This window comes from Sabethes cyaneus, chromosome 1 (genome assembly GCF_943734655.1).
Source record: "Sabethes cyaneus chromosome 1, idSabCyanKW18_F2, whole genome shotgun sequence".
NCBI classification, from domain to species: domain Eukaryota; kingdom Metazoa; phylum Arthropoda; class Insecta; order Diptera; family Culicidae; genus Sabethes; species Sabethes cyaneus.
This window is the reverse complement of record NC_071353.1, coordinates 153,940,925-153,957,933: the sequence shown is the minus strand read 5'-3', so window position 1 is coordinate 153,957,933 and position 17,009 is coordinate 153,940,925. Positions and strand designations below refer to the sequence as shown.

At 38.9% G+C, this 17,009-nt stretch overlaps 1 protein-coding gene across 2 annotated transcripts in view; it reads right to left on the bottom strand.

Moving 5' to 3' along the window:
* LOC128740915 (chloride intracellular channel exc-4) overlaps positions 1-17,009 on the bottom strand; it is a 90,786-nt gene that overhangs the window by 1,734 nt on the left and 72,043 nt on the right. Inside the window, exons 3-6 of one of the 2 annotated variants that reach the window (XM_053836495.1) lie at positions 9,170-9,334; positions 8,857-9,099; positions 8,684-8,794; positions 8,311-8,328 (exon numbers count right to left, since the gene is read on the bottom strand). In XM_053836495.1, the coding sequence (XP_053692470.1) occupies positions 8,311-8,328; positions 8,684-8,794; positions 8,857-9,099; positions 9,170-9,334 (537 nt within the window). The remainder of the gene's footprint in view (positions 1-8,310; positions 8,329-8,683; positions 8,795-8,856; positions 9,100-9,169; positions 9,335-17,009) is intronic. The other variant, XM_053836504.1, reaches the window with a different exon arrangement.

Genomic DNA, 17,009 nt, shown 5'->3' with positions numbered 1-17,009 from the left:
CAGTTCACTTAGCGATTTGAAGGTGCACCTTAACCGTAGTATACCGATGGTGTGTACGAAAAGCATGCACACATAAAAAGGAGGCAAAAACAATACCTACTATTGATATGGAAATAAATAAGCCACAGTTTGTTGCATTTATAAGTAAGAAGTAACTATGATACAATGATACGAATTTGCTTTGAAGATCGTTGGAAAAAAACGGCACATGGAGAATAAGCGATAGTGAAAGTGAAAAGCAATACCAAACGAGACAGGCCCGCCCCGTTGCGTTGGTCGTGTCAATCAAATTTGATTAAACGAACGATTAGTTACCATATGAAACCGCGAAATATGATACACCAGAATGTCTGTATACATCCGAGAAGTGGTTGTGTGGTGTTGACGGTAACAGAGGGAACATTGCTAATGCATTTATGAAGTGGCAGTAAAATGGTAACAGAACATTGTTACAGTCCTCATCACTCACCACACGACCGGAATTGGTTAACATCTCATTAGCATGATAAAACAAATTTTTAAAACATATCCCAAGCAAACCAGTTGGGCATAAAAAAGTAATAAAATTAAGTTGGCACAAAACTTCTGGACGACCAACTTCAAGGTAGTTCTCACGTTTGGCTGAATACAGTAGAACAGGTTGGAATGACCCATTTTATGTCCCCAGCACGTGTGACCATTGAAAGCTGTCCGCTAGGACGCGGAGGTTTTTTCTTTTGATTTACCGTTAATGACATTAAGTTTGCAAAAAAAAATTAAAGAGGCTCATAAATTAGATCAGAAATCGATTTTAGGTTTCGTTCTGTTATGCAATAAAAGCCCCCCGAAAAGAATGAGTGACTAATTAATCCACGGCCCGGAATTTGCATAGAAAAATGAAATCACTTCCGGTCCAGTTTGTTTATCAGCGCAGCACCACCTAATACTGAACTGAACGTGCCCTTTGCATGAAATCACCCACCCGTTGCGGTGTTGTTGTTGTTGGTGTGGACGAGATTATACCAAACACCCCTCGATTTCTGTTATCAGTTAGTCATCCCACAACAATGCATCATCGTCCTGTAGCAGTTTTTTTTATTCGTCGGTACCTAAGCTGTTTGAGTTGGCTCAACCAACGCCGATGATGCCGATGCGGGTGGTGGCAGTCAAATTGGTACGGGATGTTTGTTTTTGCAGCGAGATATAAAGAAAACAACAAACATGTGGCGGCGGCGATTCAGTGCCCAAAATTAACGCGTATTCGCGTATTCCAAACAGCAGGAAATTTATGAAAAAAAAATTAAGTAAACAATTCGCCAACTCTACTCACATGAGATAGAAACTTGTGCTTGTGCGCGGCGAGTGAGGTGAAGTAAGTAAATCTTAACGCCCGGTTAGCTACTGTTCAAAATGGTTTATCTGTTATTAAATGATTTAATTTAATTTAATTTATTTTACTCATTCTTGTAGAGTAAGGATTATCCTTCTTAATTTCTACAATTGGAATTCATTTGACCACATGCATATTCACATCGTTTCTCATCTGACTTATACTTTACTAAAGCACATTCATTTCTTTTCATTTAACTTATATTTAATTCCTTCCATTAAACCAATCTACACACTCCCAATGGAACCTTCTATGGGATTGACAGTTCTTAATATCAGGCGGAAGATGGTTCCATAAATTGATTTATGAATTGACAAAAGCCAATTACATTGCAAAATATTTACAATTCTTAAGCTGTCAATTATTAGTTAAATTATTGACTATGTCCATTGCATTTTTTCTGTCCACACTTCTGTCTAAATACTGCAGAGGCTTTCCATAGTCATTACGAAAAAAAAGCGGCCTTCTCCAATTCTTTCACACTATGAATTCGTCATTTTAAAACGCACTGTTTGTTGTCTTCAACAAAGTTGTTGATTAATCATTCGACCAAGTTAAGAAATATATGAGCACTGACTTCAATGGTCAATTCCATTCACAGAAAAAGATTTTCCTACTATGTCAGGATTTGAAGCTTTTAAAATATTTATGTCTTCAAAATTTTATAAAATTTTAGACATAGTCATTTACATTAATTTTATTTGAAAACATTTTGTATTAAAAACTTCTGCTCGGTCTATGGCAAAAGAATTATTTTATTAGAGATTCTAATCATTAGAATAAAATTCGACTTTAAAAATTATTTGAATTCACTTTGGATTTTATTGGACGTTCCTGTTTTATCCTGTCATGATTATTTTGTGCAACCGTGCAAACTGGACTAGATATAATATTAGTTTTAAACCTTGCTAAATCGTAATGCAAAGATGTCGCTGGTAGTTTGCTTTCGCCGAATAAAATCCTAAAACGTTCACATCTTCGGTAAACTTGGCTTTAAACGTGAACGAAGGTCTATGGGTTAATTAATTCAATTTCATAACACAGATTTTAATTATGTTTAACACCTCCTTGAGGGGTGTAATGCAGAGATGGCGCTACTGTCTATCTTCGTTGAAGGAAATCTTACACTAAGGGTCTACTCCAACATTGTTCAACAATGAAAATACCGTCTATTGATATGACGTACCACAAAGATGTCACTCTAGTCTAACATGGAACTAAATAAAGTGCGGAGACTACTTACAATTTGCCCTAGAACAAGTGGCTTTATTCGCACCTCAGGCAAGTAACATTCTTATAACTTGCCCTGGCAAGAGGCTTCATTGTTGGTAAATGCAAAATACAGTAGAAAGGAAATATGTAGAAAAGTTTTGCTAAGGTCAGTAAATATCAGGGAATCAAAAATCACGAACGCAGGACAGACAACGATATTGTCCCTTCTTCAAAATGTTGGGACCATATATGATGATAGTTTGTCACTATTGCATGAAAGCTACGACAACAACAAGATATCGTAGCTGTTTATCACGCCAGACTTCGGGTCAAAGCAAGCTAGTCGTTTTCTTAAGTTTTCTGCTGTTCGTCCCTTTTGTTCAGGTTACTGATAAAGCATTGTCGGTTAAAGCCGACTTGCAACAAACACATATCTTATTATATACTTGCTGCAACACCAAAACAAACGCTTGTGAGAGTGAGTGCGTATCAAAATATATTCTCACCGAAAGTTAGCCTACTCATACCAGTGAGGCAACATTTGTTTATCCCTTTATTTTGCTATCGTGATACATTCTGTTTGCTACGTATGTTTGTTTTGTAAGCAGAGATTAACCAGTTTATCGCTCTTCGGTTTTGTCGTTTATTTCTGTAACAATGATATTTTAATTCCGTGCTCAACATCGAATAGCCTGATTCTACCAAGTATCGAACCCACGACAAACGAGTAGTCAAGGCACCCAGCCTTTGACATTAAAGGATTAGTTACGGCTGTGCAAATGGCTCTGTAGCCCATTTTCTCTAGATGAAACAGTAAAGAGTTCAGGTCTTAGACAAAGTTATTTAGCAGGTAAAGTCATATAGTTTACCAATGCAAAATCTGTCACAGAGATGGTAATTTAATCATTTTCATTTCATTTTTATTTTCATTACGTGGCCATAGAACCAGGTTTCCAGTAATGAATCACTGTTCACACTACACTAACAGATGGCAATAGATCAGTATCACAGAATATCCCAGAATTCATAATCTCTGTGGCACAACCTTAAACTGCATTAAACGGCTGTAGTTAGCTTTCATCAACACCTTTGCCAAAAGTGCGATCTCTGAAGAAACTTTAAACTGCTGTTTCAACTCTGGAACCAATCCGATATTATTAAACTGCAGCAATCAACTTGCTAAACAACTTTACTGAAGGTTCATGCCGAGAATCTCCGTAACACGGTCTTAGGCTGCTGTAATGCAGTCAAAGGGCAAGGTGCAAGCTCTCTAACTAGGGCTTCAAATAGCTAACAGCTATGCTTCCAGCGGCAGTACAGCGCTGTCTCTAGAATCGATCTGATAACGTTAAATGCCAGCATTTGACTTGCTAAACAACTTTGCTGAAGACGAAACCTATAAGACTTCATTTAAAGGAGCTGGATTGCAGTGTATCATTTGGAGTTAATAAAAAATAAACACTTTATATGATCATTCAGAATTCTTCAGGTAGTATGACAAATCACAGCGTCTAAATACAAAACAACTTTGCCGAAGACGCGAATTCTCTTGACCTTTATTTACCGAATCATTGCAACGCGATCTTGGGCAAATTGCTTAGTCAGATACTATCTAAGAGGCTGACAGTGTCAATCAAATATCCACTGCCTGAATGTGAGCACTTTAGCAGATATGGGAAGCCAAAAAGTGCCCACGGCGAAATTTCCGTCCACTACTACTCAACGAAAATCTTATGAGCAGGTAAGAAAGGACATCGAAAATTTACAACCTATTTACAACTCGTTTTGAATATGATATTTTACTGTATTTTATAGTGGAACATTTATTTTGAATGGTTTTGAAAAAGAGTTCCCAGTCTTCCTGAAGAAATTTTCTTGATTAAATCCAAATGCTAAAAACTTTGAATTTTCGCCAAAGTTATTCAACATGGCACATACTGCCATGCGTTATTTCGGTTTAGCTTCCAGTCTAAGGAAGTTTGCCAGACTGAAACTTTTGGGAGAGCAGATTTCTTTCAAATCATGTTCGGTACTGTTATCTATTATCATCACTAATTCAAATCCCAATGAGTGTGCGTCTTCGCCAAAGTTGTTCAACAAAGCAAGAAACGTCATTCGACATTACGGGTCGGATTCGATTATGCGAAGTCTTCACATTTTCCCGCTCCGAATGATCCAATGATTTTTTGTATGTCATTTTTTGGTACTTAAATGTCATAAAAATTTAATCAACTTCTTAATGACAGAGAATTCCTTTTCTGCGATTATTGATCCACCTTCCTTAAAAAATCAGAAAAGTCAGAAAAGAGTCAGAAAATTCCTTTCTCTTTTTTTTTGCTTTTTCATGAAAAAAATTGCCTCAGAAAATAAAATTTACTGTAGGTTATAATACAGACAAACAGACGAGACACTCGCGTTAATTCCATCGCCCAATCAAAAACCACTAATTTTTCAAAAAAACATGTTTCGCAACATGACCACACCGCGTCGCGCGTGCGTTGCTTCGAATTTTCAGTATAAAACCATACAAATGTAAAAGCCCTACAGCGTAAAACCCTCTAAATGCAAGCTACTCCGCAACATGCATAACAGAGGGTGCTAGTGTGCAAGCAAAATGTGAAGGACGATGGTTTTTGAAGGATTTTCTTCTATGTGTCATGTCAGTTCGTCAGTGGTTATAATTTCGTGAGAAAGTTGTTCACGTAACTGATCCGATAGTGTTGTGATAATGAACCAGCAGAGCTAAACGAAATTATTTTCTGCAAAAAAAGGTGTGTGTTTTTTTAACCATCGGATCAGCAGTTTCTACCATGGTTTTCTGCGAGCAACGCAAAGCGCCTTGGGTATAACCGTCTTTAGACATTACCCTTCTTTATCGACCGACTTCGTAGCCGATTATTAGAGTACAAGCAAATTACGTGACTAATGGAATGATCCTACTAACTTTAGCAGCATCGCCCAGTCGAGTTCGAAGACACGACGATTAGCTTGTTAGACCAGCTTCGTACCACAAAGCTAACTAGGCGGAAGCATTTCATACACAAAATTTTTATCTCCAAACTACACCGTATCCGGTCAGTTTGAACATAATTGGGTTCAAACTTCTGTCAGAACATGCTTGTTACCCGAGAAGTACACATTAGTTTAAATTTAGTTGAAATTTGTTTCATTTGTATGAGAGCCTCCCCTTCCAGAGATGGGGGAAAGGGCTTCGAACCATCATAAGAACCTTCCCCGGCCAACCGTAGAAACATTTCTTGCCTTCAAAAACTTCCGCTTGCCAAATTTGGTTCCGTTTACTGAATTAGTTCTCGAGTTTGTATGGAAGCATCCCGATGAAGAAACTTCCAGTTTCTTAAACCTTGCAAGCAGGATAATACCGTGAACAACTCGATCAAACACGGCTTGCAAGTCTGTATACACTGTACCAATTTAAACTTCGTTGTTCATGTTACGCAGACAGGACAAGACTAAATCAACGAGATTCGCAGGTTCTGAATGCCCTATTTTGATTAACGGAAATGTAGCGTCGACGATTATTCGCGAGCACCTTAGACAGCCGCCTCGGCAATTGAACAAAGTTGTATGATACAATCGTTAGAAAGCATCATATCTAGAAAACGGTTATGTCTATTTAATATCGGGTTAATTTACGTCAGACCATGCAAACAGAAACCGTCTAAAATTTAGAGAAATCGTAGAGTCACTGAGTAGATGTTCACTGATAATCCTTACGTCACCTTCACTGCTATGAAATAGATTACGCTGCGATGCTCAGAGAAAGATTGACCACTATAACTTTTACCCACTAATGCTGAGTGGTTTCATAAATAGCAAAAAGCACAACTCAATTTACTGGAGATGGCGACCAGCCACGGGATTTTCTGCTGTTTTGCAGAATATGATCATGTTTAAATACGGAAAAGTCCTTGCGAATGATCCTTCTCCGTAAGTCGGGCTTCCGTTAAAACGATTATGTCAAAATCCGACGTAATTTTGACTCGAAGTCCCCGCACATTCTGATAGTAAGCCAGTGGTCGTTCGGGAAAGTTGCGGATCAGGTACTGAGCAGGAAACGAGAACCGCGTCATTGGATGAATTATCAATAGAATTGCCGCAGTTAGAGGCCCGTTTCGTACACCCCCACGCAGGGGACCGGGACAATTGTTTTAGCTGTCAGAAATGGCTCAGCCACGGCGGGGAGCGCCGAATAACTCTAAAACTGTTATTAGAGCTTCAGAGGTTGATAATTTAGATACCGCCAATGAGCGGCTTAGCAACGCACGTTTCATCGGAGGTCCGCCGACAGCAGCTTTAGGAGCTAGAGGTGTGAAAACCTTCTATCGAACTGCTTCGTTCCATCTGCTTGCCATTGACCACTAAAGGCTTGTTAAGCTGAGTCATTTCCAGCAATTTGCATGGTTGTACATCCAGAAAAGGTAGTTGTGGGTAAAGACCTCTTCAATAGGACCACCTTAACTCAAGTTACTTTGAACGGTGCGGTGAAGTCAGCGAAAATAGCGACAATAATCGAGGTGAGTAGCAAAATAAATCAAAAACGATATATTTTTAGAACTTAACAGAATGCTAGAAACATTAAAATGCTACGTCGCAAACTAGATACAAAAAAATTAGATGGTTTGGGAGTTAAAATTCCATCGCGTTGGAAGGAATCCGGAATTAATCTAATAACAAATGGCAATACTTGACTGGACGACTAATTGGGCTAAAGAATTTAAATGAAAAGGGCACAACTAGTCAGCAATTGGAGAAACGCTTTAATCTAGAGCATCTAGACTACATCAACAACCACAGGAACTGGTCATACAGGACAACTTTGCAGAAGACACATACTTTCTAGAATTTTTCAGATTGTTTGACTCTTACTCAATCTTCTTGAGAGGGGCCCCCATTTAGGAAATCTGAATATTACTCCGACTGATTAATTTATTAGAATTGCGCAGCAAATTTATAGAAAATCGACTACGTAAGTAATGGTTTGCGTAAATGTATAGTAGCAGATTGAATTGTTTATTTCTTTAGCCGATATTTTGTAGAACTTTGAAATGTGGTTTGTGTTTTTCGTACTCGTATTTGTCTAAGAAAATATTAAAGGACGGTTTTTTGCAAATCAAATTTCTAAAAAAAAAAGACAAATTACAAGAAAATTCTAAATTTACTGGGATTTCTAACACTAATTTTAACAGGCGGAGATAAGTAGAAGAAGCTTTGATATAGCGAAAGGCGAGAAATAGAGAAGATCCTATCAATGGAAACATTTATTTTATATGAGATAATATTAATACAGAATATCTATGAATGGATAACGATGAGATCAAAACAGTCTTCGATTATTTTCAGCGCAGTTACAGAACGAAAGCATTGATTCCAAAAAATATACAAATAGAAACTCAGTATGTCAATTGCTCAACAACTTTTCCGAAGACAGAATTTTTACCCGCCTTCATATTTATTTTTAAAATCCTAGGTTTTTGTAATTTCAGTATTAATTTTTTGAAAAACAAATGGCGATGTCATATCACGAAAATATTGTGGAACACCTTTTTTCTCTACTACTAATAGCTAGCCCAGCAAGAGATGAAACAGAAATAGAAAGATTGAGACAGGACAGCAAATTTACAGAAGACAACAGGACGCACACACATTTACAAAACACACACAGACGACACACAGATGTGTTTTTGCTGTTGCCAATTGTTACGACATACCTTGGTATCACCCTTTGCCTATAACAACAAATCGAGCGATTCACACGTTTTTTTGGTTTGTTTTGATGATATTTGCAAATCCGATGATGAAAACGGTAGCAAAAGAATGAAATGAAAATATAAAAAGAAAAATAAAAGGATGACATTGGTTAGTGTGGGTCAATTTTCGAGTGGCACTCCTCCGGTGCGCGGTTACTTACAAGGTTGAGTGAATCAAAAATCAAAAACCAGAAAACAAAAAAAAACATATGGTAGTGAGGAACATTATGAATAAACTCAACCGTAAGATCCAATCCACATTCCCAGCCACCGCGAAGGCTGCTAGTTCCGTAATCAGACAAACGTAAAAAAAACTAAAAAAAATCCAACCAACCTGCTGCAGCTTGTAGTGATTGATGATGTCCTGATCGGCCGGACAGGACTGCAAGAAGGCATCCAGCAAATACATATGGTACATATACCGCCACAGAGCCGTCAGGTGTTTCTAAAACGATGGTAACGTTTTCCTCTCTTTTTTTCAATTCCTTTTGTCAAGGTGCTACTTACTGGTATCTCAAAGTCGACAAAGTACTTGCCGGCCACCCGGATGTGCTGCAGCCGCGGCATCAGTTCGCAGTCGAAGCAGCACATGGTGTCGCCGGTTAGGAACCGGGTACCCCGCGCCGCCAGATGGTCGTTGATCTTCCGCAAGTGCGCCAGCAGGGCGTTGTTCTTGTTTTCGTCCTTCTTGACCAGCATCAGCTTCAGCTTGGAGTACAGGTTCTCGATCAGGGTGGCCACTTCTTTGTCCTGGAAAAAACGAATTTTATCGTTCAAATGATCTGATGATAGCTCGGACAAGAAAAAACGGGCCACTAACCTGCACGAACAGATTGTAACCTCCGGGCACTGACTTCATGATGTGTCGCTCGATTTTGTCGTTCTCCAGGATGGCCAGCCCGTTGTCGATCAGAATGGGCGGTGGTGTCGCTTCGAAGTTGGTACGAAAATCGGGCGGAGGTTTCTGCATGTCCACTGTTGTGACCTGTGGAATGAGCAAAAAAGGAAAACGTTGGTGAAAATTAACCCTTTTGACATATTCGTCGCAAATTTTTTAACATATGTTTGACCGTTCTGAACGTTTACACACATTCTTGACATATCGAATAAAGTTTTATCTGTAATCTGTAAATAGTTGACCTGCTTTCGTCTCACTTTGAACACTTTAATGGTAAATTTTTGACACATCTTTAAAATACTTTTACCACATCTTTGACATATTTTACATCATCTAATCCAGTTCTATCGGTTTACACTCATTTTGGTTACTTTTTAGCAACATTTTTAGCAGGTATTGAATTTGTTCGCCTTTTTTCCTTTTCTTTTAGACACTTTTTGAATATATTTTCATTATTGTTGGCAATATCAGTCCTTGTTTATCTAACTTTTAATTCATTTTTTAAATCTGTTTTGAATATATTTCTGCCATTTTAGAGTTTTCAAACACTTTTGACACATCATCGTCAGCTTTTTTGTCATTTTTTGCCATAGTTTTAACATGTGTAAACCTTTTGAAATGCAACACGTTTTCAACACATTTCCAAAAAATTGTTACATTTTCCCATGCGATGATATTATTTTTGTATGACTGCTCTTTGTTTCTACCGCCTTACCTACTCGAACAGTGTGCTAGAAGCAAAGCAGTGTGTTGCCGACGATCGCACGGCAAGTCTCGGATTAAAATCTCCAACGGAAGTTTTTTCTTTTTTCTTTATTAGTATATGCCTAGAGGTGGTCAGGACGTAAGCACATAAAACATGATGTAAAACGTTCGGATACCAACCGAAATAGCGTGGGCTAGAACCCCATCTGCCATTGCACATCCCGATTTATTTTTGGTCTATATCGAAATTTTTCAGTTCATTAAATCAAACATTCTTCACATCAGATACTTTCTTCCCTAAAAATTGTGAAAGACCAACTATACTCTACTCATTTTTTAGACATATCTTTTACTATATTTTTGACAAATTCTGTCCATATTTTAACAAATTTTCGAAGTTTTCAAGGGTTTTCACAGATTTTTGAAATATTCTCAACGCTTTTTTTAGATTTGTACTGTTTCTGGATATATTTTTACATTATATTGACAGTTTTGACCCATTTTTGACTTATTTTGACAGATTGTTGACGTTTTCCATCCTATTTTTGCATAAATTTTTGACGTCTCTAAAATTTTTGAACAATTTTAAACAATTTTTATACTTTTTTGACAATTTCAAAAATTTTGACACACTTTCAACACAATTTTAGGCTTATTTATGACACATTATTGACATACATTCTCTGCACGTTCGACATATTTTTGACATTTATCATTTATAATTTTTTTTGATTACTGCGATGCCTGGGAAATTGGCCCTAATTGAATACCGACGCCTGCTTCGAACGGCAAGTGCATCCTACCTCGCTTCTATGCTGAACGATGACGACAACGACGGCGCTTCAAGCACGGATGATGTACAATACGCATGCTCAAAAGAGCGATACTGCAAAGGGGTAAAGTGCAGAACAGGCTGAGCTGAGCCGGCCACGTCGCAAGAATGCCGGACGACTGAGCATGAATTTATTTGGATGGGAAAAAGCCTTTTTGAGATGCTCTAACGTAAAGTCTCACAAAGGCAAAAAAACTCGATCACAAGGTTCACAGGCATTTATAATATACAAATTCAAACACTGACAATCTAATCAATTTTCTTAATCTATTTCTAAAACTAACACTAGTCATGGAAAAGTCAAAATAAATAAAACTACGGGTTCGTTTTGTCCATATTCAATGCGCTGGTATTGCAGTCTTAAAAAACCCTAATGAAGGTTTCTAGGTGAAATGTCAATACTAATTTGTGCAAAGATGAAAGGGGAAACCAGCTCGCTTGTCACACGAGCGCACCAATCACGGAAACCGTTTATATGCCGCTGTAGTTTGATGCAATCTGCCATCGAGCGTACAACACAGTAAAGTTTAAGATCGTCAGCATAAATCGACCTGATGGTATTACGTAGCACAAGTCACTAAAAATAATGGAAATAGTAATGGACCCAGGCTACTCCCTTGTGGTACACCCGAGCAGTTTCGTGAAACTTTTGCGATTCATGGCTTCTTATTTTTTCAGATTGGCTTCGACCAACAAGGTACAATTTTAACCATTTTACTATTGCGGGTGAAGCGTCAAGACGTTCAATTTTTGCCAATAGGATAGCGTGGTCTACAGTATCAAATGCCGCTTTTATATCTGTGAATCTTCTTATATATAAAAATGGATTTCTGTCTGCCTGTCTGTCGGGATGTTCCTTATAGAATCAAAAACTACTGAACCAATCGACGTGAAAATTTGCAGGTAGAGGTTTTTGGGGCCAGGACAGGTTTTAGTGATGGTTAGAGACCCCTCCCCCCACCAAGAGGGGAGCAACCATACAAATGAAACACAAATTTTTGCATAACTCGAGAACTAATAAAGCAAATAGAACAAAATTTGGCATGTGAAAGTTTTCGAGGGCAAGAATATTTTCTATGGTGAATTGAGACCCCTCCCCACTTTAGGAGGGGGGGCTCCTATACAAACGAAATACAAATTTCCTCATAACTCGAGAACTAATCAAGCAAATGGAACAAAATTTGGCAAGTAAAAGTTTTCGAGGGCAAGAATATTTTCTATGGTGAATTAGGACCCATCCCCACTTTAGGAGGGGGGGCTTCTATACAAACGAAATACAAATTTCCTCATAACTCGAGAACTAATCAAGCAAATGGAACCAAATTTGGCATGTGGGTGTTTTTGGAGACAACATTTTTTCTATGACGAATTGGGACCCCTCCCCACTTTAGGAGGGGGCTCCTATACAAATGAAATACACATTTCCTCATAACTCGAGAACTAGTCAAGCAAATAGAACCAAATTTGGCATGTGGAGGTTCTCGGAGGCAGAAATATTTTCTATGGTGAATTAGGGCCCCTCCCCACTTTAAGAGGGGGGGGGGCTTCTGCACAACTGAAATATAAATTTCCTCATAATTCGAGAACTAATCAAGCAAATGGAGCCATATTTGGCATGTGGGTGTTTTTGGAGGCAACCATTTTTTCTAAGATGAATTAGGACCCCTTACCTTTTTAGAAGGGGGGGCTCCCATACAAACGAAATGCAAATTTCCTCATAACTCTAGAATTAATCAAGCAAATGGAACTAAATTTAGCATGTGGGTGTTTTTAGAACAAAAATATTTTCTATGGTGAATTAGGACCCCTCCCCACTTTAAGAGGGGGGGCGCCTATACAAATGAAAAACAAATTTCCTCATAACTCGAGAACTAATCAAGCAAGTGGAATCAAATTTGACATGTAAGTGGTTTTGAAGATTTTTTTTCTACGGTGAGTTGAGGCCCCTCTCCTCTTTAGAAAGCGAGTTATGACCCATCTCTCCTTTAAGAGGGTGGGCTTCCATACAAATGAAATGCAAATTTCCTCTTATCTCGAGAACTAATCAAGCAAATGGAACCAAATTTGGCATGTGGGAATTTTAGATGGCAGAATTTTTTTCTATGGTGAATTACGACCCCTTCCCCTTTTAAGAGGTGGGCTTTTTTGTCAGTTGCATCCAATAGATCGTTCCAGTTCCAGATTGAAAGAAGTTGTTTGAAGCCCAGAAAGATCCCAAGATATCTTCAAAAAGATGAAGATCGAATTGATTTTTAGAGTTCTTAGCTCAAAACTTTGTGGGCATATCCTGACAGACGCCATCAACATCGACTGTAGGACCCTACCGCTTTGATAGGAAGACGATGCGCTGTGATTGGTGGACTCATTGTGATCAGTTTTAAGCCGACATGGTGTAGTAAACACTACCAGCAAAAATTGATCAATCTGAACCGTAATTGTTGTTTAAAAAAACGACCATAATATCAGACCAGATCAGATAGAATTGAAGCTCATTTTCCTTCATGACAGCGCTCCATCACATACGGCAAAATTGGTTTGTGGCACGATGGATACGAAAAATTCACCCGGTGAATATTGCACGAGACAAGGATGTAATGTACTTCGGGTATAAAGCGTTCTCTATAAGGTTCGGTTCGGCTCTATTAGGTAGAGGACAATTTCAATAAATTTCAATAAGAATAAGAGTTGTTTGATGTCGGATCGTCATTGGCAATAAAATTGGAAAAAAATTATTTTTAAGTAAAATTTACACCACAAATAGCAATTACATATTTGAAATCAATCATGTGCAATTCCAACCACGACAAAAAACAACACATCTTTATTTTTCGATGGTATCATTTTAACTCGTAAAATCCCCCTCACGAAAAAAAGAATTATAATTACATTCATTACGTCATACGAGCATCCTGCCTACGTTTCGTTGAGAGAACCGAGCAAAACAGATACCGTAAATGTATGGACAAGGCTATGTTTTGCCTTTTTTCATATGAGGCGTTTCCATGATCTAACCTCACATTCAAATACTGAGGCCGCCGCAGCTGCGGCCGGTAGACATCTACTCGGCGCGCAACGCAAGTTGATTGTAAATGTATGTAAACGCCCTCAATTATCACACGTTTATCATCTAATTTATCCACACAATCACTGCCAGTGCTTGTAAGGTATAGCAGGTAGTTCGTAAGATTTTATTCGTACAATTTTACGACTAACGCGGGGGTACGGGGAAGACGATGGCGATTAACGCCAACATGTCTTAGTACTTGTTTTCGAATCACATGATTCCACTATTTTTGGGACGGCTATTCAAAGTCTGAGTAGAACAGAGCAGTAGCAGAAACGCCAGATGGCTTTTGGAAATGTTTTCGCACAAAATTATCTACTAAGATATCGTACTGGTGTTGGTTACAAATCAGTTCTGTTTGGTTCATCAACAATACTGAACTGCAAGCAAGAGCAGCATCGGATGAGCTGAAACAGTTTAAATTTAGCCAACCAATTGAATGATGGTGAAATAGACCAATATACCGACCGACTCGAGTGTAGTTTACACGAATAATTTTTATGGTGGAAATTGAGCAAACTCGCATCGGATGTTTCGTGGTTTCGAAAATAGCTGGACGCACCCGAAGGGGGAGGTCACATGGAAGCGGAAAGTTTTGCGTTTAACCTGTCAATGATGATTACCAGCATTTAATTGCACACACAATGAGCAATTGATTTGATCTATGACCACCTTTTCGTAATTGACAGCTGGAGGAGAACCAGCCCAGTATGGATTTATAATTCAATATCATTCAAGATTGACGACGAAGCGGCGTCGTGTTGATGAAATGACTCAGAAGGTTTGCTTTTTCCACTAGCTTATTTTCTACACGCTTGACAATTAAACATCCTGCTATAATAGTCCTCATAAATTGTTCTATTTATGAACATGCTTCAGATTATCTGCAATTCGTTATTCTCCTACGCATTCGGTGGAATCAATTTCTTTCAGGTGGAATCGTTATCGACCGCTGATATTATAAAAAGCAAACAATCTTATCAGTGTGTGCTTTATTGTTTGGACTATGTTGTGTAAACAATCGGTACTTTTGCGGAATATCCAGTAAAACTGATGGAATTTGGCGTACAAATCTAACAACGGTCCTATTAATTTTAAAATGTAACTGAACGAAAAATTGTTGAATTTGAAACTAAATATCCATGAGCGAATCTATTTTAAGCTACAACCCGTTGAGTCGATGATTCCAAAAAAGGAAAAAAGCTTGAATCTAATGTTTTTTTTTCATCGTTCGCCGTCGCCGTTCCGGCGATAAATCTAATCCAACTCTCAGGAGCTATTCGTGAGAGTTTTCGTTATCGCCCGCCGTCTCAATGATGGATTAGCCAATTCATCGAAATCGTGAAACGATTATAGATAGAGTGAGCGATGAAGTAATCACTCGAACGAGTTTTATTTCTCCATTTTTCAATGCGTCCATATCCTCTGCGCCACCAACCAACCCACCGGACACCTTTCGGTTGTTTGTCCGGTGGCCGTTCGTTGGTGCAACGAAACTGCCGACAAGGTCACAACGCCGACTTTGCGGCGTTCAGCTCGGCTGGTTCCGTTGTGACCTTCCAGCACTGGCACTGCACCGGACTGGTCGGTTCCGACCGAATGACATTGTTGGCGAAATTGTCTGGCCTGGCAGTGCTTGCTTTCGATATGGACTATCATAAAGTAATAAATAAATATAACTGCGATGACGGACCGGGTCTCGCTTGGGTACCGACCGGTCGGGGGCCCCACCTGCTGTGGTGGAAGGAAGGAAGATTTCATTGGCATTGGCACTGGTGATCGTAAAACAAACAAAACACGTGTGACGGTCGAAAAATAGACACTCCGAGACGGCCGGCGGTTATTGTAACGATGATGATGATCGCATGTGATGTAACTTCGTGTTTATTTTTTTGCATGCCCGATACGGTTTAAGCTGGCGCAAGGTGATGATCATCGGACCGAGGGAAGGCGCGGCAAGTGTCCGTCCGCACTGCGTGACCGAGTGACCTTAACTGGGGTGAAACCGACTCTGGCCATACTCCAGCCATACTAAATTGAAATGCTTATCGTTTTAACGTATTTACGCAGATAACGCAAATATGCTATATGAACGAACATTTTTAACAATGCATAGAGGTCTTTTAGACCACATTACTCTCTGTCTTGACTTTTTTTAATTTCACTTCATAAAAAAACCAAAAAATTGATGAAGCCACATGCGGAAGCGTATCTCGACCTGGTTTAGCCATATGTGATGGAGCTTTGTCATGAAGAAAAATGACCGTTTATTGTTGGTTTTCTGATCGTCACCAAATGCAGGATTTTTTCCAAAGCGATTTAGTCCCAAAGCCAAATCACTTTTCATCCCAATAACAAAGCAAATGAAGAATTTCTTTCGTATCGGGAGAGCAGAATTTCACACGTGCTATTGCGTCTCTCCATCTGCTTGTCGAAATCGACTAGCAACAGCTAGTTGATTGATGCTCAAGCGCTCTCTGGTTCAGTTTTTTGTTTGTCTGTGAATCATCTTTGTCCGATAATGTTAACTGATTATGCAATTTCGTATTTTTTGCGATTTTTCATGTTTCTTTGCCCGCACCATGAAATTTACTAAGCGCCAACCTTCGTCAAATTATTACTGCTATACGGCCTCCATGGCAGCATAAAGTTTGATCCCGATTGGACTTTCTCCGAGTTGGCTAAGGTAGCCATGTGCCGGAAATCATCTATACCTATAAAAATGGATTTCTGTCTGCCTGTCTGTCTGTCCCTATGTTCATTATAGAATCGAAAACTACTGAACCGATCGGCGTGCAAATTTGCATGTAGGGGTTTTTGGGGCCAGGGAAGGTTCTTATGATGGTTAGAGATCCCTCTCCCAACTAAGAGCGGAGGCTCCCATACAAATGAAACACAAATTTCTGCATAACTCGAGAACTAATCAAGCAAATGGAACAAAATTTGACATGTGGGTGTTTTTGGAGACAAGAATGTTTTCTATGGTGAATTGAAACCTCTTCCGCTTTAGGAGGGGGGGCTCCTATACAAATGAAATACAAATTTCCTCATAACTCGAGAAGTAATCAAGCAAATGGAACCAAATTTGGCATGTGGGGAGATTTGGAGGCAGGATTTTTTTTAATGATGGTTTGGGACCCTCACCCCTGTGGTAGGGGGAT